Source organism: Vicugna pacos, chromosome 34 (genome assembly GCF_048564905.1).
Source record: "Vicugna pacos chromosome 34, VicPac4, whole genome shotgun sequence".
Taxonomy (NCBI): domain Eukaryota; kingdom Metazoa; phylum Chordata; class Mammalia; order Artiodactyla; family Camelidae; genus Vicugna; species Vicugna pacos.
Window position 1 is genome coordinate 550479 of NC_133020.1, and position 26911 is coordinate 577389.

General features: G+C 46.9%; 1 protein-coding gene and 1 pseudogene across 4 annotated transcripts in view; both read right to left on the minus strand.

The window, feature by feature from the left end:
- LOC102544052 (ankyrin repeat domain-containing protein 26-like) overlaps positions 1 to 18168 on the minus strand; it is a 60331-nt gene extending 42163 nt beyond the window's left edge. For 3 of the 4 annotated variants that reach the window (XM_072954325.1, XM_072954327.1, XM_072954324.1), the window contains exons 1-5: positions 7108 to 8500; positions 6310 to 6424; positions 5974 to 6147; positions 2436 to 2542; positions 997 to 1134 (exon numbers count right to left, since the gene is read on the minus strand). In XM_072954325.1, coding sequence (XP_072810426.1) covers positions 997 to 1134; positions 2436 to 2542; positions 5974 to 6147; positions 6310 to 6424; positions 7108 to 7322 — 749 coding nt within the window. In that variant the 5' untranslated portion in view covers positions 7323 to 8500. Of the gene's footprint in view, positions 1 to 996; positions 1135 to 2435; positions 2543 to 5973; positions 6148 to 6309; positions 6425 to 7107; positions 8501 to 11390; positions 11528 to 18030 lie in introns of those variants that run through there. The other variant, XM_072954326.1, reaches the window with a different exon arrangement.
- Positions 16578 to 26911, minus strand: part of LOC140691241 (adhesion G protein-coupled receptor B1-like) — a 38994-nt pseudogene continuing 28660 nt past the window's right edge.

The following is a 26911-nucleotide window of genomic DNA, read 5'->3' on the forward strand; positions in this document are numbered from 1 at the left end:
AGAGAATTAGTGGCAGAATGGAATAATTTCTTCCTGAACTTAAATGCTGGAACTACTTGAGAATCCCAAATAAAACCCAATGTGTGTTTTCTTTCATAGGTGTAACATTTAAATGTGGCAGTTTTCAGAAAATGTTACAAATTACAGTGATTAGCTGTTCTTCATGGTTTATAATTCAGGGCACCTCAGCTAGTATATAACTTGCAGCTAAACTCATTTATACATATATGACCTCATACAAGCGTATGTATGAGAACTAAACAAGCCGTCACGCAGAAGTTTACGTGTCGATGGCCACGAAGACCGCGGAAACTGGATCAGCACGGGCGTCCCGGGAGCAGAGGTCAATCACGGCCCGACTGCAGGACCAGTTTCTTTTTCCTTTTCTTCTTTTAAAATTTTATTAAAGGTCTTTAGACAGCAACATCCAGACCCCAGACTCAGCTGCCAAGGAGATCCTGTTAAAACTAGTTTTAGTACCAACGCTGCAGCAACAGAATCAAGGGAAACAAGAGAACGATTAGCATGCCCTCGCCCCGCCCCAGTGCCTTGTGGGAGAGGACTGTCACTGTGGCCCCAGGGAATCCCTTAGGTTCCTGGAAAATTCAAGAGGAAGATTATAGAAGGAAGTCCTCAAAGGAAAATACAGGATTTTCTGCTCTACTAAACATTTCAAGACCCAAATAACTCGTTAGAAAAATCAGGTATGTGACATTATTTGTACCCCATGCATTGGGATTACACTGGAATGAACTGAAGAACAGCAGGACCCTAAGGATAAAGGTCTTACAAACCCTGAGATAAAGAACCCTGTGCCCACTGCTCCATCTCACTAGTCTGGCCTTTGGATGGTTTCCAGCTGATGATGTGAAGGGTCTCACTGCCATCCCCAAAGTGCCTGCTCCCAACTAGGAACTCTTACCTGTCTCATTACAAGTAACAGGTCATTTCCAACCTCAGTTTAGAGATAACTGGCACTTTAATGTAAACACTTACTGTTTAAAACCATTATAACAAGCATATCGTCCAGCAAACCATCCGTGTAAATCTAGCAAATCAGTATTAACACGTTTCTCAAGCAGCAGCTTGACTATCTCCGGTGAGTCATGATGTACGGCCAGCATGAGTGCTGATCTAGAATAAAAGAGACAACTTCACTCTTAGGAACTTAGATAGCTCAACTTAGACAGTTAATCTGATCTATTTTACCAAGTTAATATCCTGCCCACCCCTGGAGAACTCACCACTTACATGCTCGAGTGCTCATCTTTGCAAATTACCTCCAAGGCCAAAATGGAGGGACAAAAAAGAAGCCTCCTGTCTTACTTGGGTAGCACACAGTAGAAGTGGCTAATTTAAAGTCCTCTGATGGACAAGAAAGGACGCTGAGGTCACTTATCTGAAGCAGGTAAAGATTTAAATAAAGGATTCCCCATTTCTTCCCTCGTCTGAAGTATAATACTTGAAAATCAGCTAGAGGTCAGGTTAGGAGAAGCTGTTTGCAGGCTGAAAACAGTAATATGAATAAAAACGGCAACAAAAATAGTCACGGCTGCAGTGAATCACGCTGAGGAGCATGTGCCCGGCACTAACCTGAATAGTCTGTGTATGGTCTTTCTCAGGCACAACCACCCTTGAAGGATGTACTACGACCCTCCTTTACGTGTCAGGAAACATACTGAGTGGTACTAAGTCACGTCCCCCAGGTAACACCCCTGGCCAGCAGGAGAGCTGGGAATTCAACCTCGTCTGACTCTAAAGCCCAGCTCTTTCCTCTTTATCATCCACCAATGACTTGTCTTCTTTAATGGGAATGTTTATTCAACGACTAAAGCTATTTTTCTTCCTTCTACCATTATCAATTAAAAATAAAAACATCAAAATGTACTAGAAATGAAAAGGATAAAAACTGATGAGCCCACAGTATCTGGTAAGTTACTCTCTTAGTGATACTCACTTAATGACAACCTAATAACATCAGTATCCTTCAAAGAAAGTAATTTAAAGCAGTCATCCAAAAAGCAAAACAAACTCCTCTTTGTTTACTATGCATCTTTTAAGAAAAAAATATATACCAAGAAGAGGTTAAAACAAATTATAAAAGAATGAAGTAATTCAACACTGTCTCATAAGGTAAATTAAAATTAGAGTTCATACTAATAAAACTAAAATGAAACCCCTGAACTATTGTAAGATTGTATGACCAAAACAATCAGGTTGCACATGACATCAGTCACTATCATAAAGGAAGATGAATCCTGCTGCATACTGTTCTTTGTAACACCAGGCAGAACAATTCCTTTTCTACCTAACTGATGATGTGTTGATTCTAAGTTAATCCTCTTTTTATTAGGTTAACCTTTCTGATTGGCTGTTACTACTTTAGAACAACATTAAGATTTAAAATGAAAGAGAGAGAGAACACACTATTGTACCTTTGCAGCTTGTCGACTGCATGTACATTTGCCCCATTCTCTATCAAAAATTTGACCATTTCTTCTTTGTTCTCTCTGATGGCGAGTAAAAGTGGTGTGTATTTATACTGTAAAATATTAAAAACAGTTGACAATGTGTAAAATTACATATAAATTTCAAAACTGAGTTTAAAAACTTAAGTTTCTGAACTTACACATACACTATAAATAAAAAGTAGCCCCTTCCTCCTCGCCCCTCTGTGCTCCTTCTCTTTAAAAGGTTCCTCCTTGACCTCCTTGAAAGTTTCCCTGTGAAGTCATTCTCTGAAACTCACTTCAGACATTTGCTGGTTCGAAGAACCTTCGCTTCTATCGCAGCGTGTATCAGGCATTCTCTAGTTACCTTACTGCTCAACTACTCCTCCTGGCACTCTAAACACTGCTCCAGAGAGAACCATTCAGCTACTGAATCAACTACATTTCTAAGGAGCCATGCTGAGGAGAAAGATACCATACTCTCTGCAACATGCATAACCTATCCAATTACAACTACGACTAATCTCATAAAGCTTGCAGACATTTCAATGGGAATATGACTATTTGCATGTAAAGAAAAAGTTTTTCTTAAACCAACTTACAAAATCTAATTTGAAAAATTCCATCCCACTCTTAAGGAATTATTATAAAATATGAAGTAGACTGTAAATTAATATAGGCTGTCTTTAAAATCTTGAAATACGTATCAAAATATACCACAAGAATTGGAAATTCAAATGCTTACAGAGGCAACATAGGTAGCCCGAGTAAGTGAAGGTCACAAGTGAGGACAGCAAACTGGAGAACACACACCCCACCGAGAAGGGGCCAGCTCTGCAGAGCAGACCACATAGGAGCCTGGGCTCAAGGGGGACCAGATTTGATTCTTTAGAAGTTCTGAAGTGTAGATCTCTGCACAAGTCTCCTAAATTTGAAATGTTGACTCAATGTGTGGAGACAAACTGAACATATCCAGGGCCATGTTTAGTCTACAGCCCACTTGTGTTTTTATGTTTGCTGTGTTTCCAAACAGTTGGGTATAAATCAAGTATTTGTATGTAAAACCTTGCCTTTGTTTAGAATCATACGTCTTACGAAAACACTGGGCCCCAACATGTAATAAAAATTGTGATTAAGACACATAATACCCACTTCAAGAATTTTTTCAATGCCTACTAAAACTACAATCTATCTGTATTCTTCCTGATTGTTAATCAAATGGATAATTAGGATTAAGAGGTATAAACAACCAGGCAAAAAATAAGGTACAAGGATGTACTGCACAACATGGGGAATAGAGCCAATAGTTTGTAATAACCGTAAGTGGAGCATAACCCTTAAAAATTTGTGAAACACTCAACTGTATACCTGTAATATATAATATAGTACATCGACTATACCTCAATTAAAAAAGTATATTGTAAAATAAATACATTTAAAAAAGGCTCATAATACCCGCTTCAAGAATTTTTCCAATGACTACTAAAACTACAATCTACCTGTATCTAATTCTCCCCAATTGTTAATCAAATGGATAATTAGTTCATGAGATGGCTGAAACTAAATTATTAAAACAATTCCAATTTGTTACTAATGTCATGGGTCTTGATGTTTAAAACTGCCATCTTGCATGGTATACTTATATATAATGGAATACAACTCAGCCATGAAAAAGAATGGAATACTGCCATTTGCAGCAACATGGAAGGACTTAGAGATTATCATACTGAGTGAGGTCAGAAAGTGAAAGACAAATCCCATAGGATATCACTTAATATGTGGATTCTAAAAATGCGATACAAATGAACTTATTTACAAAACAGAAATAGACTCATAGACATAGAAAACAAACTGATGGTTACCAAAGGGGAAAGGGGGTGGGAGAGGAATAAATTAGCAGTTTTGGACTAGCAGATACAAATTACTATATACAAAATAGATGAACAACAAGGTCCTACTGTATATACTACAGGGAACTGTACTCAATATCCTGTAATAAACCATAATGGAAAAGAATATGAATATATGTATATATATAACTGAATAAGAATATATATGTAACTGAATAATATATATATATAACTGAATACATATAAGTGAATAAGAATATATATATAACTGAATAAGAATATATATATATAACTGAATACATATAACTGAATAAGAATATATATGTAACTAAGAATGTATATACAACTGAATAAGAATACATATAACTGAATAAGAATATATATATATATACACATATATATATATATATATATAAAACTGAGTCACTTTGCTGTACACCAGAAACTATCACAACACTGTAAATCAATTAGACTTAAATTTTAAAAAAACTGTCATCTTGATTATGCTAGGGCTCACTGAATCTAACAGATATATTGCAGGAGTCCGTCACACAGCTTTAACCAAAAGAAGGCTCATGATTTCCTATTACTGCAATCAGAAACACCCTGTTGACCTAATGACCTGGATGGGAACAAAAGGTGCAAAATCTTTAAAGGGTCCGACTCTACTTATTTAATCACTCACCACAACCAAGTTTCTAAGACTGTCTGAGTGCCACTGAATGATCAGTGGTTAGAAGGGAAAAGGAGCTATTCTTCAAGGCAATAGATATTGCCAGTAATATTATCAGTAAACTCCTCAATCACAGAGGAAGAGAAGGATAAAAGTCAGGCTAACATGGCCGGAAAGGAGAGCACTGAAAGAAGCGGCATCTATCAAACCCCTGCTCTTCCAGTGATGTCTTATTTTTGAGATCTGTGAATTTACATGTATTACACGTATCCATTCAATAGTCCTTAACCAAGGGTTGTATCAGAATCTCAGGGAAGTATTTCTAAATACTTGTGTCAGACCTGAGTAGATTTATTCAATCAAAATCTCCAGCGGAGAGCCAGGAGAAAAAGAAGGAGGACCAGCTTCGCCATCACTTGCTCCCCACCTACAGCCACAGCCCTGCAGGGGAGCTACACCAGGCTGAGCATGGAAGACCCCGAGATGTACATGGAGGGCCATGTGGTCACCAGCACAAGTGAATACCCTTGCTGGCTGTCAAACATGACCTGACCTCACTTGCCCAGATTCTAGAACCTGGGATCTTGGGGTGCTCAGGGCCTGTGGTTTGCCACCTCCCCTGCCCAGGTGCAGTGACCCAGCTCCCTCTGCTGGGTACTGGGTTCCTTCCTCCTCCCACCCATCCCCAGGCAGGAAGCCAGCCCTTGCCATCACTTCACTGCCCACAAGCCTTCACCTTCTGTAGGCTCTGAGCCTACCACCCACTCCCAGGCACTTCCTAATGGGAAGCTGTTTCTTCTGGGGTAGAAGTGCAGCTGGGCGACAGAGCTCTGCCCTTTCTGTGGGCACTACATCTAGCCCCTGGCCTTGGCTTCGGAGTTGTTTCCATGATAACAGGGCCTGATGTCATCAGTATACGTATTACTATAAATAAAACACCTGTCGCTAGAAAAGACCCTATATTTCAAATATCTTGTAAATAAAGTCAGTTCAGCTATACCTCGTTTATCGCCTCGATATCTGCATTATAGCGGAGCAGCTTTGCTGCAATTGATGTATTTTCAGCCAAGACAGCGTAATGCAGAGCAGTGTTCTGACAGTTGTCCTTAAGATTTGGGTCAGCACCGCGTTTCAGCAGGATAGTGACACATACTTCTTCCTGGCATTCTACAGCCTGTTGGTATCACGCCAAGAAACAGACTGTAAGTGCTAGGCATTCCAAGTTAACATTCCTCAAGTTCCATCAGTTCGTTATATTTAAAACAGATAAATTCATTTTTATTCTAAGTAATTACATCGAATCCACCTCACATGGACATGGTTGGCTGCTACACACCTTCATGAGAGCTGTCTTGCCTTCCTCATCACGAGCATTCAGATCACACTTCCACTGTATGAGGAGAGTCACCACTGATGACTTGCCGCTGCTGCAGGCTAAGTGTAGGGCAGTCCTGCGAACATGAGAGGATGTTTCAGGAAATTAGAGCGTACTAGTTCAAAGGTACATTACTCCCATAATTCTAAACATTCAACAGCATGCTATTCCTACCCGTTTAAAACTAACATTTAGTCTTCTTATCCTAGTTCTTTCTATGGGGAAAGAAGAGTATTTATTAGCTCTTATCACTCACCACATTAATGGAAGAACTACCTGTCTAAATAGAAAGGGCAAGCTGTTGAGATTCAGCTCAACTTGGGTCCGACTTCTACTTCAACACTGTCACTTAATAGCTCTCACTTAGCCTGTCTGTGCCTCAATTTCCTCATCAACAAAATGGGTATCAAGTAGTAGTGGCGTCAAAGGACGCCACTGTGATGCTTAAATGAAAAGCTATGCAAAGTGTCTGGCAGTTCCCTGCACAAACTAACAGCTCAATAACTGTTAGGTAATATTATTATTGTTACCGTTACTCTTTTACAAAGACAACATCTCAATGAAGTAGAATGATAGTCTTATCTACTCTGTTGCTGCAAGGATGAGAGAGAACACTGTACTTCAATGATTCTAACATGCTCATTGTCTCACACTTCAACATCTCTGACGTGGGAATGCAATTTAAAATTCTTGTCTTACAACCATAGCTGGCAGCTCCTCCCAGGCCCGCCCCGCCCCGCCCCGCCCCGTCCCTGTTACCTGTTCCTCCTGTCTCTGCTGTCTACGACATTGTTTTTACGTGACAGCAACTCCTGCACTTCACGCCTGTAACCTAAATATGCGGCTCTGTGGAACTCCTTCAGCTCACCGCTGTGGACGTAATACCCAGGCACGGAGTTCTCACGATTCCTGAGCTCTCTCAGATGGACGGTGAAGCCCACCCATCTCGCTAACTTAACAAGTCCCTTCTTCATCTGGCTTATCGCCTTCCGACACCGCTCACTTCCCTCCTGGCCTCTTGCCGCCTTCCGGTCTCAGCGCGGGCGCTACAGAAGAGCCACAGAGGTCTCGCTGCCACACCTTGGCTGCGAAGCTCAGCGGCTTGGAATGTTTGGTTCGGAACACTCGTGGCCTAGCAACAGCACTGACCCTCAACTGTCCCTCAACTGTCCCTCCAGAGCCAGTGTCCCTGTGAGCGCGCACAGAGGTCCGGAGGCCCAATGTGCCCAGTGAGCATATGGGAGCCTAAGGCATTTCAAATCTCTGCAATTGCTTGTGGGCCATTTTGGATTCCCTTCAAATGTTGGTGCTAGGTGGCCGAGTGTTTCACGGTATTTCCTGAAGTGAGGCTTGCCCCTGAGAAAGCCATGTTTGTATGCAACTGTGGTTACAGTGGGGTGGAACCACAGGATGCTGAAGGCCCAGTCCCCCAGAGAGCTCCCCACCAGACATCTCTACATCGCCTTATCCCTCCGTTCATTCCTTTCCACATCCCTCTGGGCCCCAGCCAGTCTCCAGGGAATTTAGTGGATGCAAACAGCAGAAAGCTGTTTTCATGGTTTCAGAGACTGTGGCAATATGTCTCATTAAGTACAAACTTGAGAAACCAATACACGCTCTCCAGAAGAAATGAAAATGTGTTTCCCCACGTCTGCTGACCCTGCTCTGTGGCTCAGCCTTATGTTTACACGCTTTCTTCACTTCGTTTCATTTTTTGCTTTTATTTCCAACCAGTTAAGTCTTTATAATCAACCCAAGGTTTATTTGGGAACATGGTATAACATTTGAGAATTTTTAATCACATAACACTATGAAGACACCATGTCAGTTACTCAGCGAGGCCAGGCTGCTGGCTGACCACTTGCAGGAGGGGCGGAAGGCAGGTCAGGCCTCTTCTTCCTGCCCACCTCCATCCTTCCTCCCTCAGCTGGCTAATTATGGCTTCCGGCCCTGCCAGGATCAAAACTGCAGGGGGCGGCAGAGTTCCTAAGTGGCTGACACTCCTGGGAGCTGGTCTTGAGCGGACTGGACCTGGCAAGTGTTTTGAAGCTGACTCTCTCTGGGGCATTTCTGGGCCCACACCTGCCCTCACCTGCAACTCCCCTGACCTAAGTGAATGTGGTGTTACTAATTGACCCTTTTAACCTATCTTTTCTATTAGCATACACCGTCATTTCCCTCATCGTAAAAAAAAAAAAAAAAAAAAAAAGATGCGTCCACCCTCCAGCTGCGGCCCCATCTCTCTGCTCTCCGGCACACACGCCCCCTGCCCCTGCAAGGGAGCTCTTCCCATTCGCTTCCTCTGATTCCTCTCATTTTCCATCCAAGCAAACGTGTCCACTCCCTGCAACTGCTCACGACAGGGTCCCCCACCACCCACCAGGTGCTCACTTCACGGGGAGCTCTCAGTCCTCTCCTCGCACGGCCCGGCAGCCACGCTTCCCACTGCTGCTCTCCCCGACTTCCTCAAGCCCTTTCCTCACGGGGCTTCCCAGCTCTCAGGCTGCTCTGGTTTCCTCCCACGGCCCTGGCCACTCTTCTCAGTCCCAGCCCCTGAGTGCTGGCACACAGCACCCCTGAGGCTCAGTCTTCCGGCCTCTGCTACTTTCTCCTGCCACCCCCACCAGCCTTAGGGCTTTATGTATTCTCGACGAGTTCACAACTTCCAAACTGCTATTTCCAATCCAGACCTCCCTCCTGTATTCCAGACTCAAATACCCACTGCCTCTCAACGTCATCTCTTGGAAGTTTAACAGGACTTCTCCTGGGCCGGCCCTCTCCTGGTCCTGCCCTCACCTCGTCCTGCCCTCTCCTGTTTCTGCGCTCACTTGGGTCTGCCCTCAGCTTTGTCTGCCCACCCCTGGGCCTGCCCTCTTCTGGTCCTTCCCTCTCCTGGTCCTACCCTGTATCTACTTGGCCTCCCCTCACATGGCCTGCCCGCATCTGGGCCTCCCCTCTCATGGGGCTGCACCCTACTGGGCCTACCCTCACCTGGGCCTGTCATGTCCTTTGCCTGCCCTACCCTGGGCCTGCCCTCTCCTCTTCTTGCCCTCTCTCTCCGGGGGAAGCAAGCCAGAAAGAGAAAGAAAAATACCACGTGAGATGATTCATATGCGGAATCTTAAAAAAAACACAAAATATAAATGCAAAACAGTAACAGACTCATACACACAGAATACAAACTTGTGGTTGACAAGGGGGTGTGGGGTGGGAAAGGACAGACTGGGAGTTCGAAATTTGCAGATACTGACAGGCATATGCAGAATAGAGAAACAAGATTACACTGTATAGCACAGGGAAATATATACAAGATCTTATGGTAGCTCAGAACGAGAGTGAATGTGACAATGAAAATACGTATGTTCATGTGTAAGTGAAAAATTGTGCTCTACACTGGAAATTGACACAAGATTTTAAACTGACCATAACTCAACAAAAAAAAGTGTTAAAAAAAGGTGCTCCATTCAGAGCTATGGTTACATGCTGATCTTTCAGGGACAGAGACTAGGTTGGAACCTAAATGTACAGACTGGGAGAGAAAGGGATTTCAGCTACTCTGACCACTTCGTGTTGAATGAAACAGAGAGGCCAAGCCCTCACATTTCAAAAGTGCCCAGTTGGTGGGGCAGGAGAAGGGAAGAAACCTCCTTAACAAAGGTCCCAGATGAGAAAATGGCCCAGTGACACTCACTCAGCCCAGACGGCCTTCAGCCTGAATGTGAACGTGGGGAACCCGGGCAGAAGTAGGCGTGAGGCCTCCCCTCACCTGCGCAAGGTGGAGACAGCTCTCAGCACCCCCCTCACCACCCGCCTGTCCAGCCTTCCTCACTGAGTCACAAGGGAACTGGGTGGAAAGAATTTCAGTCTCATGCGTTTGGCCCTGGGCGGGGCTGGGACTCCCCTTCCATCTGAGTGGAGGGCAGTGATGTCCCCGGAATAGGGTGTGTCTGGAATCAGCTGCTCCAAGTGCCCCGTGTGGGTGTTTCCTGGCACCACAATCAAGAGGGGAGGACCTGACAAATTCTGTCTGACGACAATCCAAATGCTTACCGAGTCTTTTATTAGCCAGTATTACAACGTTTATAGTAAAGGGCTGAGCCCAGACACAGCAGAAGTCAACCTCTGCGCTACCTCGTGAGATCTGCCCAGGCCACAGCATTGGATGTAATTTACTCTCATAAATTCCCTCTCCATTAAATGTGAGCTCACACTTGACCCTTAGCTACTTCAACAACCTCCCATTTAGGTTCCTGGGGAAGGTTCTCACATACAACATCCAGGGCTTATGATAGTGACCCCAAAACATCCCAAATGTTAGCGACATGTACACCTAAGATACACTTCTCGGGGAGAGATTTCTCTATTAAAACAGCTGCTCCAGGCAGTGGATAAGAGCAGTGTTGTCAGAACACGTCCTGCCACACACAGGATGCAGGTCAACATTCGGACAGGCTCAAGCTGTGTTTATCTTTGTTCATGGTCCCTGCCTCTTTTTGTAAAGTCTTGTAAGTTTATTTGCCCTCAGATGTTCTGATACCCTTCCTACTCAAATTAGTAATTTCTGCTGTACTATTAATCTACTTAGAAAATGGAATGGTACTAAGGTAGACTGGCAATCTATTAAGAGCCAATGAAGGCAAACTTTCAGGTAGGTTCCTAACAAAGACGTGTGTTACAATGAAAGCCCATATTGACAAGGTCTATGAACGATTTGGATTTACTTCTGGGGTTTTTTAACTCATATATAGCTAACGTGCATTTTCCCCAAATTCATTTTTGCTTACTAACCCTACAGTTCATACCCTTATGATTTACTTCATCAAAAGCAATCACTTAAGCATTGTACGCGGGCATGTTTGTGGCCTGTATTCTCAAAGGCTGCCAAGCACGACACAAATGAGACTAAGTTCATCAGGAAATGAGTGTACACCTGACCCAGGGCCACACCAACTCATCTACTGCCCTGTGCCACAACCACAGCAGGAGGCACCATAAAATCTACAAAATTCTTCTGCCAGCTCTGAGCTGACAACAGTACTTACGGGTTCCGGGGGCCTTGTGCCAGCCAGGGGAGCGCACACATGTGGCGCTGTTGCACAGGCCAGGGGCGGGGTCCAGCCAACGTCCCCGCTGTTTGGCGGACTGTACACTTGGACATTTTTGGCCAGTCCTCTCACCACTGAGAAAAGAAAAGGCAACACATATTTCTTATGTCTATTTACACATGTCAAGCTATCACTTATCCCGAACTTCTGCTCTGTAGTAGGAGAAATACTGACTTCCTTAAACTTTGGATTATCTACACACAAAAGCAGATGACAACTCTCCAAATACAAATTTAGCCAAACTTAGCCAACTAGGGCCTTGGTCTCTACGGGAGCTAAGTTGGTGCCAATAAAAACAAGCTAGTAAAGGCAGTAGTACTGGGTTGGCCATAAAAGGACAAGGGACAAGGGCAAGAAATCAGAAAAGAAGCTTCAGCTTTCCAGCACAGGTCATGGAGAGAGAGACAAGAGGATTCTATCATCTCCACCTCTAAATGAGAACTGACAACACCGAGGACTTCCATCTAATCTGGGCGGCTAGGTTAGATGGTTTCAATCATTCATTTTTTCTCATTCAACAGACAGACACTGAATGTCTTCTGTGATTAAAGGAAAAGGCAAAGAATGAGAAATTAAAGATACACTCAGTTCTCAATTAACTACCCAAGTAGGGACTTAGAAAGACATGCAAATTAAATCCATGTATTAACCCCAAACTCCAGTTTAGCCAATAACATCATTTTTCTAGACTACTAACCTTTTGCCAAGAGAAGTCATCCACACTTGCTTTCTTTTAGCCATCAGCACGTGTATTTTTAAGCCAAAAAAAACTTTAGAGGTATGCACCAAAGCCTTTAAACAATACTACGAAGAACTGTAAAACCACTCTGAACTGGTTTCTCAACATGTTAACAGCAAATGAAAGCACACAGATTTTCAACGCCAAAAGTACTTCATCAGCAAATAGAGAAATGTGCTATCAGGTAATGTGACCAATAGATTTCAACAACTGACACTGAAAGCCAGTGACAAAATACTGCTTCACATAAATTTATCAAGCACAAAACAAAACCCATTAAAACTTTTGTCGGTCAAAGAGAATACTCATAACTGTATACACACTTACAAATCCTGAGGTTATCATTTCAGAAGAATGTCATAAATTTTTTATTTCATACACTAAAATATTAACTGATGAGGGTTGGGAGGTAAACTATGGGCAATTGTTACATTTTTCTTCCATCATTATGAATGTCCCTAATTTTCTTTAACAGGCCTATATGGCCTTTATACTGAAAAGCAAAACGCCTCATGAAAAAACTAAAATTTTCTGCCTTCTTACTTCCATGTCCTTCCAGTGTCTGCTGTACGCTCTCCATCGCCCTCAGTATAAACGGGAACCACTGTAACGGTGTATGGAGAGGAGAGGTCAGATCAGGAGAGGCCAGGCAGGGGCCACCGGCTCAGAGGACAGACTGACCCCGAGGCCTAGACATGACCCTGGTCACACACTGAGCCTTGATCTGCATCACAGACTGACTTTTGATCCTGGACACAGGGTGCCTGGCTCCCATCACAGACAAGCCCTGATCCAGGTCACAGACTGCACCCCGATCTTGGCTGCACTTCCATCACAGAGGGGCACTCAGCGAGTGGTGGCTGCTCCCCATCTCGTACTGAGCCCTGATCCAGGTCACAGGTTGCCCCGACCTTGGCCGCGCTCCCACCACGGAGGGGCACTCAGCGAGCGGTGGCTTCTATTTCTGTTATCGTTGTTGTACCTTTAACGTTGTGTCCCACTCACAGTTGACCCGACAAATGATATTCAGGCCAATGCACCTACAACCGGGGGAGTCCCCGCAAGGACTCCTGGGGCCCGCAGTGCTCAGCAGAGGCTCCCAGGACCCCCTTTGCTGGGTGGCCACAGGGCTCCTGGGCTGGGTGGGCTGTGAGGGGGCAGCAGAGGAGTGGACAAGGCTATGGGGTGGGCTGCCCCTCCAGGCCCAGAAAGAAGCAGCCATTCTTCCCTGGCTCAATGCCCCCTCTGTCTGGAAGCCTCGTTTACGTCTCATTACAGGATGAATAGAGCCAATTAATGGTGGCCAGGCAGCCTTGGCCACCCAGGAGAGATGGCACATGGTGAGAGGGCTCCCAGCTTCCTTCCACCCTGGCGCCCCAGCCTGGAGGCTGTGGCCTCCCTGGTCCCTGTGGCCCCAGTGGGCCGGGATGAGGGCCCTGGGAGAGACCCGCATCCTGCTAGGCCTTCCTACTCCCTGGGCAGAGCTCTCCCCAGCACAGCAGGTGGGGCAGCAGAGGCAGTGGGGCAACCCCTGTCCATTCCTGCCCTGCCCTCACCCACCAGGCTGGTTCCCCAGGCATCCAGGGCGTGGTCCAGGGACTCTGAATTTATGGCTTGTCCTGGGGCATGGGAGTTCCTCCTCAGCCCCTTGTGTGGATGTCCAAATGAGGACCACAGGGGACAGGACAGCTCTCTTAATTCCCCCACCAAGTCCCCAGTCCCTCCCACCCCAGCACCCATGGGTCCTGACTTGGCCCATCTGGCCAGGGGTAGGAAAATGCACAAAAGACTACCATAAGAGGGAGAGGGACACAGAACTGAGAGGCCGGGGGAGCAGGAGGGCAGCTGCAGAGGGGCCCCCGGGTAGGGGTGGAGGTGGAGGAGAGGGGACAGTTGCTCTGGCCAGAGAAACACTTGCCAGACAGACATGTGATGTGGCCACGTGGCATTTGGACAGGCCGGGTGGTGGCAGGGCTAAAAACAGGCCACGTGTTGGCCTGGGCCTCTTGCTGACTCCCAGCTTGGCTGGGGATGGAGGAACACAGGTGACACAGCCTCCCCTAGGCAGTGTGAGGGGCGAAGCTCCCTGGCACAGGCTCAGACAGCAAGAACTGGGACAAGCACCTGCCTAGCTCAGCTGTGTGTCTTCTGAATGACTGCTGGACCTCTCTAGTCTGCATGCCACCCCACCCTGACACACATGCGTACACACACACACACACACACACTCTCTCCCAGTAGAGTGCTGGGCAGGAGACACCCCAGGTGGGACCACCAGCTGACAAGAGCTGACTCTTACCTCTGTCTCTCCTTACAAGCTGTGTGGCCTTGACTGCTGTTTAACCTCTCTGTCCCTCATTCCACTACATAAGTATTAATGCAGGCCTGCTGTGTACCGGGTTTCATCAGCCAGCAGGGCAAACTTCCCTGCCCTGTTGGGGGTACATCGTGGAAGAACAGAGAATAAGGACACGGGAATTATCCAGTGTTCACAGGCAATGCCATGTGGGAAGAGAAAAAGACACGGCATACAGTGAGAATGCGGCTGGGGCTGCTGCCACTTGAAGCAGCATGGTCAGGGGCTCAGGGCAGCCAGGGCGCAAGCAAGCTGAGGGAAGGGGCCCCGTGGGCATGTGGGGAAGAGTGTTTCAGCATGGGGAACAGCCCATGCAAAGGCCCTGTGCAGGTGGCCACCTGGCTGGGGAGCCAACCCCCGGGCTGCTGGGAGGAGTAAACTGGTTAACAGGTGGTGTTTCCTGCACAAAGGAGACACTCAGACGCAGCTGCTGTCACCACCACCAAGATGATTTTCATTCCCAAGGTCTCAGAGCATCAAGGCCTTCGGAGTCTCGGGCACACGCATGGGGGTCTGAGCTGACCCTGGGCCCGGGTGACCATGTCCTGTCCTGCAGCCGAGCTCCCCACTTCACACTGTGGCAGCCCCAGCCCTCAGGCCCTGTGAGCCGTCTTCCTCCAAGGCCCCCAGCCCTGCCACACAGCTCTGACACGTGCTTTGTCACAACTACTGAAATCAGCCTACACACGTACTCATACACAGTGGACACGAGTACCTCCCACGCTCACACACATGCACAGAAGAACCCAATGAACACGTGCACATACCGACATGCTGGAAGGGGGCAGTCATGACCATGTGCACACACGTGCCCCATGCACTGCACACATGCAAACACACCCCTTGAGCACACAATATATGCTGGCAATGCACATGTGAATGCACACACACATGCCGTGTACACGCACAACAGTACTTGTAAACATGGATGCGTGAAGACAGACATGCTTGCACAACACACAGCACACACACACACACGTGGATGCAGGAGCACAAGTACGTGCACACACACACACACACAGGCACAGTTCTGCCCGCCCCCTTCCAGCACCACTCCCCAGCATTCCCATTCTCAGAATCTCTGCGCGCGGCCATGGTACCCATCCCCATCTCCTAACCTCCCTCTCCCTGCCCCAGCCCTCCAGATTCCCTACCAGATAATGAACAAAGATACAGGCGACTTTTCATCAGTAACACTGCTTAGAAACACTTTCACCCCAGTTCTCATTCCTCATGACAAACAAGGAAAAAGATGTTTTTACTCTCAGTTTTAAAGACGAGGGGTCTGAGGGGATGGAGGAGCTGATGGGTTGGGCCCAGGGACACTCACTGTGTGCGTGCGTCAGGCTGGGATTTGAACCTGACCTGGTCCTATCCTGGGGCACTAGGTCCCAGAGTTCCGTCCTCCAACGACATTCCCACCCATGGGCCTCTCACATCCAAGCCCACTCTGACCTCTGAATCTTCCGCCCCAGCCCATTCCTCCCACTGCTTCACCACCTTGGCTAACGTCCTCAGTGCCAGCCAGGAATCTGGGAGTGGTCCACCCACCTCCTTCCTCCATACTCACATCCTTTGCATCCACAAGTTCATCAGCTCCACCCCTACCCCTCAGACCCTGCTCCTTCCTCCCGACTGGACCAGCTTTCTGCAGCACCAACAGCACACATATCACACCAGCCCTGCCTTCTTGATCTTCTTCAGAGAGCTCTGCACTGCTGGGTGTATCCGGTCTCTCCTCAGCACTCTCCCTGCCCTCATGCTAACACAGACCAGCTCCAGTGTGGGCCAAGCCCCAGGGCCATCATGTCCACTGTGACCCAGCACTCCACAAAGCAGGTGGCATTTTGCCAGCAAAGACACTGAGCCTCAGGGACCAGGTGAGCACTGGAGTGTTGCCACATAAGATGTAAAGCCAGGCCACTACCCACCTGGTCCTCCTGCACCCTCCCACCTCCAAAACCAACCACTGCCCTGCATCTCTGCTCCTCAAAAGAGCCGTCTATAGTCTGTTCCATTCACCTCCTCCCTACCCGCTGAGGACCACTCCCGCCAGCACGCCAGCCTGGGGGAAGGAGAGGGAGCTGCCCCAGCCAAGGTCACAGTGACCTCTACCTTGCCCAGCCCGAACAGCCCTGGGGGCCTGATCCCTGATGGGAGATGGGAATTTTCTGATGTGTCCTCGATGCCACACCTGCACCCCCTTCCCGGGGCTCTGGCCACCTCTTCCCTCCTCTCCTGATCCTCTCCGTCACCTTGCTGCTTCACAGACCCTTCTAATCTGGGGTCCTCAGCCTGGGCCATCAGTAGAAACAGGTCCAGGATAACCAGCTTCCTTTGTGACCCCACTTAGCTTATTCTGTGCCTCTACAGAGGCTATTCTGTGGAACCCATCAGTGCCACTGGCTCAGGAGAGGCCAAGGGCCCTGGACCATGTCACCTGGCCCTGTGACGGCCAGGAAGCATGAACGCCCAAGCCTAGCCTGGCACCTGCTGCCCTCCCTGCCCTGGCTAAGGCTCCGGCCTCCTGCAACATCCTGGGCTTTCTGCAAAGGGGGGCTCCCCACCTGCCCTGCTGCCATGGAGGCCCGGCCGGGGTCCCAGCCCACTGCTCATGCCCTCCTGTAGGGGTGGCCTTCTCACCAAGGAAACCAAATGCTAAAAAGACAGACTGCCCCAGCCCCTCCTTGCTGGGACCCGCCCAGCACACAAGTATCCCCGCCTTTGCCTCTGACACCCACAGGGCTTGCCTACACCTCTTCCAGAATCTTGAACATGGCCCCCTGAACAAGACAGCCATTGACTCCAGATGACACACAGCAGGGACACTCCGACACCAGGGAACCTCCCCCCTTCACCTGACCCCTGCTTCTTGTGTTTGGCTGTTAACACCTTCCCCCTCCCCCGACCCAGAAGGCAGCTCCAGGACACAAAGGGCTTTCCTTCTGCCTCTTCACTGCACCTCATCCCTGGCACCAGAACACTTCACAAGCACTGGGGAACTAGCTGCTTGGTAAGGATTTGTGCAGCCACAACACGTGCAAACCCCAAAGGACATCTCCTGACCACACTTCCCGACAGCCCACTCTCATTTTTTCTCCCAAGCCCCAGGGGGCCCCTGCAGACCCTGGCCACAGGCCACAGGCCACAGGCCATGGCAGCCTGCTGGCCCATCAGAATCATCCTACCTGCAAAAGAGGAGGGACCTTTGCCCAGCCAGAAATGAAACACTCCCTTATACCAGGAGAAACCAAGACCATCCTTCCCTGCACACTCAGCAAGCACCTCCCAGTGTGCCGCACCACGCCTGGCCCTGGGGGCCGAAGGCAGGCACCCCAGGCCCCTATTCTCACGGTGCAACTGGCTTCCCCGACGGAGCCCTCAGGGACGGGTGGCCAGGCCACGCCTGAAGAGGACACCCTCTCCCCCTTGCCCTCTGCCCAGAGGGCTGCCCCCTGGGCCTCTCCCCACCGGTCACTCACCTGGGGCGCATCCCCGCCCCGGTCCTGGGTCAGGCTGGTGAGGCAGTTCTCAGGGCCACCAGCCACGTCTCTGCAGCTGCGGTTGCCCGTGACCAGGTGCTCCACGGAGAGGTCGTTGTTGGGGTGGGAGGGCCCCACTCTAGGGCCTGCAGTCACTGTCTTGGGGAGGCTGCTGTCCCTTCATCTGCAGGAACTGCCTGCTGGCCTGCAGGAAGGCCAGGGGCCCCAAAGGGTCACAGAGCCTCAGCACCTCATCACAGCTCTCCCTGCCCAGGTAGGTGCGCACGGACTCCAGGAAGGAGTCGAACTGGTAGTGTGGATGTGGGCGGGGCTGCTGCAGGCGGTGCCTTGGCCACCCTCATGTAGAGCTTGTGCTGGTGCGGGTCTGGGTTGCGTAGTATCCAGGAGCAGCGTGAGGTGCTGGAAAGGAACTCAGCAGCCGCCAAGAAGTACCTGAAGAACCTGCCCTGCATCAGCATGGGACACGGCTCAGCCCCAGGAACGTCTGCCCCCGAAGACACACAAGCCTGGTGTCCCAGAAGCAGCAACAGCAGCGGATGGAAAATCCAAAGGGCGCCCGGGGCAGCGCCTGGCCCTTCATCCTAGCTGGAGGGGCTGCCGGGGTTCCACAGGCTGGGCAGGAAGGCACGGGCCAGGCCTTGGCATGCCAGAATGCAGAGGCAAGGCTAGGGCTAGGTCACAGAGACTGAGCCGAGGCAGGAGGAAGAGAGGGCTTCAGATGACCAAGGGGGCAGCACTGACTCCTAATATCCGGGGCCCGGATGCTGGCCTGGGGCTGCCAGCAGCGGCTGAAAGAGAAACCAGAAGAGGGGACTGTGAGCCCCATGGGGAAGCTGGGATTCGGGCATGCTGGGGGCAGTGCCCACCCCGAGCTTGGGGCCCTGACACAGGCTCTGGCCCTGCTCTCAAGCACCTGCTCTGTGCACCTGTCTGCCATCTGCCAGTGTTGTTCACCTGCAAGGGCAGGGGGTGACAGGAAGCCAGGGGCCTGGCATACCCTCTCCCACCTAGGCCTGGGTGGGAGCAGTGGGCAGCCCAGACCAGGGCCACAGGCAACAGTAGCCTTGGCTGTGCCCATCTGGACGGACAGACTGGCATGGCCCCATGGGCTCTGGGCCTGCCTGCAAGCCCCATGGTGGCCATGGGGGTCATTACCATTCTGGGCCTCTGTGGCCTCTCTGACCTTACCCCTCCCCAACCCCATCTTTCAGGGAAGGATCTACAAACCCAGCCAGAGGAGATGCAGAACAGTGGGGCAGAGGAGAAAGGTCATTCCAGGCATCTCCCAGCCTCCCTGCAGCCCCACTCTCTGAACCTGAGCCCATGTCAGTGCAGAGACCCCTCCCACCTCTGCCTCCTCACATCAAGAGTGGCCTATTTTTTGGAGGATGAGGATGGGGTCAGACCTCAGTCTCTGGCTGTGACTTGGACATCCAACTGCCTCCTCTCTGCCCCACCCACCCTGCTGCCTGTCACATGGCCCCTCAGGTGCCCCCCTTCAGTCCCCCACCTGCACTCCTGCTAGGACGCTCCCTTCCTCCCTTAACCCCTCCAGACTCTCCTGGAGCTAAAGCCTGGACCCACCACTGCCTCCTGCTTTGGCCAGGCTGGCACTGTTACCCTTCCCCCATTTCAAGGTGAAAAAACTGAGGCTCAGACAGGGTCACAGTGAGGAGGCGGGAGTACCCACCCCTGAACTCACAGACTGACCCCAATCTCATGACCCTGGGATGGCCTGCCCTGCTCAGGGAAAGGGTGCTGTCCGTGTGCCACCCGCTCACACCCAGGGGAGGGGGCGCTCCTGGCCCAGGTGAGTGGGGATGCAGCAGAGCTGTCCTGGCCTCAGGAAGCCAGCACCACCCACCCTGGACTTGCCCCACGTGAATCCTGGGAATTTCCTTCTGCCTCTAACTTCAGTTTTCCCACCCTTCCTAAAGCCCCTGGCTGGCCATCGCCCCACGCAGAGCTAGGCCACTGGGTGGAGAAGGGAGACTGAAGTCTGCACCCCAGTGCCCGCCCGGCCTCCTGGTGCCAGCACCTCTGCTCTGCTGTCCGTGCACATGCCGGCCTCCTGCCCACAGGGACTCATTGCTTCTTGCTGCCTGGGCCCAGCAGTGACCCAAGGTCGGTCACTGTTCTGCAGCCCCCTCCTGGCGTCCTTCCTGACAGGTCTTCTAGGCACAGCAGGAGCTGAGCGTGGGTGGCCTCCTGGTTAAGAAGGCACCATGAACATCTCCTTTCTTTTCTAATAGAAACGCAGTGACTTCATGAAGTTGATACTTCCAGGTAATCTAGGAAATAAAAGATAAACCTTCACAATCCTGTTCCTGGCGTCTGAAGATCCTAGTAAGATGGGGAAAAAAAAACTTGGTAATAAATAATGAGTTCAAACCCTAGTAGTACGCTACTTTACAGTATCATGTGCAAACATATGACTTCCCACTCTTGGAGTGGCCCATTTGGGGCACTACTGAACCAGGGTCATTCATTTTTTTCCACTTTTTTATTTTAAAAGTTGTTATGCACCTGAATTATGTGTATACACGACACAAAAGGTAATATGAACATATAAAGAACAGTATACACCAGAAATTGACAAGTGTAACTACACACAAAATATTTAGAACAAAATGACAATGACACCACTAGCTTGTGGAACCTCAATAAAAATTCATAAACTGAGAGTTTCTAGTGAGTAAAGAAGAAATACCCATTAAGCTACGATAGAACAAAAAGTAGTACACAAAAGAATGTCATAGAAAGAAACAAAAGAGAAACAACAGAAGTTTTAAAAAATCCCCGATTAGTCTCTGAAAAGATTAATAAAGTAGAATACTACTTTCCTGCTAAGAAAATAGAGAAGCACACATAACATATTAACAGGTTAACACTTTAAGTGTTAACTGTGATCTGTGACGCCTTCCTGTCTGCCCCTCATCCGCACATTCAGACAAACTATTCATGCTGTTACTTCTACCACCGAGTTCTCATACGCCCACTCCTTTCACCCCAGGGGCCCTTCCACACCTCGACTGCACTCCTACAGCCGCCCCTTCGTTACACTGTCCAAATCCTGCCCTCCTCATTCCCTTTTATACCAACATGAGAGCTCTCTTCAACACAAAGCCAAACACATTGGTCTCACAAAAGCCATCAAAGATGCCTATTTTTTTAAAAGCAGAATGTCAGCCAACCTCTGACCCTAAGTAAACACAGGAAACATTCCGCTACACCTTCTCACCTCCCACTCCTGTATCACTGGGTCATCTCCTGCTCCCCGAGGGGACCAGCCAGGAGCTTTCACGATCATGTTCCCCCTCAACCTACAGGACACTTCCCTTGCTTCTGCCTCTCAAATTCCTATTCATCATTCCAGTCTTAGTTTCAATGTCACATCTTCCATGAAAGTACCTCGGATCCATCAGTTACAAATAATTCCCTAATTTCCTACAATCCTTTGCCACTCTCACTGTACCTCTTTTGTAAAACACAATTCTACCTGCATTAGAAGTTTTAATTTACATTATCTGTCTCCTTCAAGAGACTGCAGTTCTTTGGGTGATGACTGTGTTTTAGCCATCTGTGTGTAACCCTTAGGAACTAGGACAGTGCCCTGTAATTAGCAAATACTCCAGAACTCTTAAGTATACAGTCAGAATTGGATCTGACACTAAATGGTAATTACGAGACTATTACTGAGAAATTTATCTTCACTGGAATTCAATGAACTGACTTCTCCAGACATATCACCCACAAATCACTACAGTGATCTTGGGGAAGCATTCTTCCTACTTTTCCCTCAATCTTTCATGTAATGTCTGCAGAAATTACGTTCATAACAATAAACTGAAAAATAAAAATGCAATAAATGCAACAAACCTAACAGCCAAATTGGCTGAACACATACTGACAGTACAAAAATAGTAATTAAGGTTTAGCTGAGCTAAATATCAAAAAGCCAACCAAGCATTTATGGAAGTTCCAAAAACAAATAATCTACACAGAATTAGGGTAAAGGTATTTAAAGGAATGTGTGGGCTAAGGAGTCCAAGAAATGCGTCAGTGTGTTCAAAGGGTAAAACAATCTAAAAATCACCTACCAAGTGATTCTCTGAACCTCAGGAGGGCTATTTGAAAACATCAAGTCATAGGAAAACAATCCAATTCAAAAGTGGGCACAGGATTTTAATGGACATTTCTCCAAAGAAGACACACAGATGGCCAATAAGGCCAAGAAAAGATGCTCAGCATCACTAATCATTAGGGAAATGCCTATCAAAACTACACTGAGATGCTACCGCACACCCACTAGGCTGGGCACTACCAAGAAAACAGACTATGACAAGCGTTAGTGAAGACGTAGAGACTTGCAACCCTTTGTGCACTGCTGGCGAGAATGTAAAATGATATACCATTATGGAAAATGATACGGTGGTTCCTTAAAAAATTAAAAATAGAATTACCACTTAATCCAGCAATCCCACTTCTCAGTGTATACCCAGAAGAACTGAAAGCAGGGACTCAAAAAGATAATTTGCACACTCATGTTTCTAACAGCATTATTCGCAATAGTCAAAAGGTGGAAGCAACCCACGGATGGATGAATGAAAGGATAAACAAAATGTGGTATATACATAAAATGGATTATTACTTAACCTTAAAAATGAATAAAATTCATTTACAAAAATGAACTTATTTACAAAACAGAAGAAGACTCACAGACAGAAAACACATTTATGGTTTCCAAGGGGGAAAAGGGGTGGGAAGGGATAAATTGGGAGTCCAAGACTTGCAGATACTAACTACTCGATAAACAGAATAAATATCAAGATTCTTCTGTATAGCACAGGGAGCTATATTTGGTATCTTGCAGTAATCTATAATGAAAAAGAATATGAAAAATAATCTATGTATGTATATGTATAACTGAAACATTACGCTATATACCAGAAATTGACACAATATTGCACACTGGTTATCTTTCCATTTAAAAAAACAAAAAGGATGAAATTCTGACATATGCCACAACATGGATCAATCTTGAAGACGTAATACTAAATGTAATAAGCTAGACAAAAAAGGACAAATATGGCTTGATTCCACTTATACAAGATACATAGAATAATCAAATTCAGAAAGGAGAATGGTTAACGGGGCTGAGTCGGGAGGAGGGATGGGGAGTAACAGTCTAACGGGTACAGAGTTTCAGTTTGGGAAGCTGAAATGGTTCTGGAGATGGATGGTGGTGGATTGCACAACAGTGTGAATGTACTCATTGCCACTGAACTGAATATTTAAAAATGGCTACAATAGTGAATTTTATGTTATGTATATTGTACCACAATTTTATAAAATCAATAATTTTTTACTGTCAAGGAATGTCACGGAAATTATGTATCTGTGACAAAGATATTTAAAATTCTCAACTCTCAAATTTTGCTGCGTTGTGCTAAAATTATATAAATTCATACAGAAAAACTGGCTACTACCTACTGATTAGAAGTCCACTTTGCTGTTGTTCAGCACATTATAGTAATTTTTAGGGTGTTAGTATGTACCTCATTTATAATAACCAAAACACAAGTACAAAAACATAGCCAAAAAAATTCATCAGGATCAGTGAAGAGCACCTAAGTTCCTGTACAACGACCTCTCCTGACAATTAGCAGCACAAAATCACAACAGTTTCTTTCACTTTCTACTAGAAGCCCTTGAAAACAAAAACAAAATTGAGATCACTATTAAAGTGGATAAACAGTAATTATCAGGTCAGTGTAATTACTGTTTAATAGATACAGTTATTATTCAACATTTTTTAAAACATAAGGTCCACGGAAAAACATTGTCAATTATACTCAAGAACTTAATGTTCAATCTTGATGTGTTCTCTCTGGAAGCTTGCTTCACAGTCTCTAGGAGGTGAAAGGAACACTTTCTCTCTCTAATCCACCAATATCTGAATTAACATATTTTAAAGATAAAACCCAAGAAACAACAAAGTTATTAAGAGTGATCTCTGTCATTTTGATGAGACTTGCTCTGTATACGGAAAGCATCACTAGCTGCACTGGAACAGATTCAAGATACCAAATATCACCAATTGTGCCCCACTTTCACTTCCGTTGTGTCACCACAGAGTCAATAATGACATTTTTTAGGCAAAGCAATGAAGATTAGGATTAATATAAACTTACAGTAAGGGAATAAAATTCATACTGGGTTATGAGAAAGAGGGATGGGTGGGAATAAAAAGGACATGACAAGTCTCACGACAGCATTGTGCACAGCCTCGGGTGTGGCCTCTCCTCAACGCACAGCTGCAGGATCCCCTACCCTTGCTGAATTCTGGACTCTTACACACCCTTAACTGATGTTCCAAAGGCTTCTTAATACAAGCTGAAGCTGATCTTAATCTATACCTTCTACCCAAATCTGCTCCTTTCCCTGAGGTTCCTCATAGGCTCATGTTAAGCTGAAGTTCAGAGTCATCATTAACCCCCTCTCCTTCACCCCATACCACATTCAAATGATCAGTAAGTTCTCAAATCCACCTCCTCTCACTCCACGGCCACTGCCACACACAGCTCACGTCCTCACTGAGTCACACCTGTATTACCGCAGGACCCCCCCCCCAGTGCTCTCTGCTTCCGGTGTTCCCTCCCCCTTCTCCACCCTCCTCTCATAGATCCTCCTAGGGTCCACAGAGCAGTCTTTAGGAAACACAATATCACATCAGTTCCTTGTTTAAAAACCTTCAGTTGATCCTGTGTGAAATCATTACCAGTCCTAATTCTTTACAGCACGTCTTACAAAATCTTTCCAAATCTGGACCTAACTTCTGTCTCTCGCCTGACCTGCCCATGCATGGACAGTTGCGCCCCCTTAGGGCTGCTGGTTCCTCTCCTACAAGCTCGTATTTCTTCACATCCCTGTGCCTTTGCAAATGGCCATCTCATTCCCTGGGAGGACCACCCGCTTCTTCACTCCCTATCCATGCCACGAGTACTTTTACTTACCCTTTAAAATTAGGCTCATGATGTCATCAACAAAGAAATTGCAAGGGAAAAAAGAGATGTCGGGGCAACGCAGAGACTAAAAGAGGGTAAGAGCCTACACAAATGCTCCGTGGAATAGTGTTCCTGGCCTGTTTCACAATCATATGGCTAGAAAAAACCAAGAAGCCAATATGAACCATTTTTTAAAATTAAAAATAGGACATCCCTAATCTATTCCTAGCTAGGTGACAATGTTTAAAAACTGATACGTAATGCTTCACACCCACGACAATGGCTACCATCAAGAAAACAGGAAACAACATGTGTTGGTGAGGATGTGGAGAAGCTGAAACCCTGGTGCACTGCCAATGAGAATGTAAAGTGATGCAGCCATTATGGAAAATGGTACGGTGGTCCTTGAGACAATTAAAAACAGATTTAATCCAGCAATATCATTTCTCAGTATATACCCTGAAGAATTGAAAGTAAGGACTCAAAAAGATATTTGCACACTCATGTTCATAGCAGCATTATTCACAAGAGTCAAAAAAGTGCTCTTGGATGGATGAATGGAAAAGCTAAATGTGGTGTATACATAAAGTGGAGTATTACTTAGCTTTAAAAAATGAATGAAATTCTGTTATGTGCCACAACATGGATAAATCTTGAAGATCTTATGGTTTAAGTGCAATAAGCTAGAAACACAGAGGACAAATACTGCAGAGGGCATAGCCCAGAGGCAGAGCACATGCCTAGCGTACACAAGGTCCTGGGTTCAATCTCCAAGACCTTCTTTAAAAATAAATAAATAAACAAACCTAATTACCTATCACCACCAAAAAAAAAAGAAAAAAAAAAAAGACAAATAGAAACACTGTTCGAATCCTCTTATATGAAGTATCTAGAGTAATCAAATGCACAGAGTCTAAAGTAGAATGGTGGTTGCCAGGAGCAGGGAAGAATGGGAGTAATTATCTAATGAGTTTGGGAAGTTCAAAAAGATCTGGAGATGGAAGGTGGTGATGGCTGCAGAACAATGTGAATGTACTTAATGCCACTGAAATGGTAATAAACTTTGTTATTTTCCAACAATTAAAAGAACAGAAAAAAATTTTTTGAAAAACTGATAGGACACCAACTGTTGGTGAGAATGCGGAGCAACTACAACTCTCATACATCACTGGTGGAACGTGAAATGCCACAATCACTTTGGAAAAATGCCTGCTAATTGCTTACAAAACTGAACCGACGCCTACCCTGCGATATCCCAGCCCTACTCCTTGGCAGTGACTGCAGGGGAAGGAGAGCATTTCTGTACAAGCGTGGTCACAGCAATTGTACTCGGAATAGTCAGAAGCTGGAACTAGCCCGGGCGTCAGTCACCAGGAGAACGGCGAAGCGGTGGTGTCTTCCTACAGTTAAACAGTGCGCAGCAGTAACAGGCACAAGGACTGACATGTGCAGTGACAGAGACAAGCCTCAAAACCACTACGCTGAGTGAAAGGAGAATTATATTGGAGTAGCTACTGAATGATTCCACTAATATGAATGAATAAAACAGGCAAAACTCATCCACAATGGAAAAAAAATCGGAAGTGTGATTTTCTCTGGGGGATGGAAGTGGGGACTGGCTGTGAAGGGACTTCCTGGGTTGAAGGTGATGTTCTCTGTTTTGTTGGGGACTAGGGTTACACAGATGTATGCATTTGTTAAAACTCAATAAATGCCACAATTAAAACTTGTGCGTTGCGTATGGTTATTTTACCTCAAAAAAAGGCCACAGAGAAAGCAACTCTAGTCAATGACACATGTGATAGAAATATTTACAGATAAAATGTACCCTGTCTGCAACTTACTTTGAGACA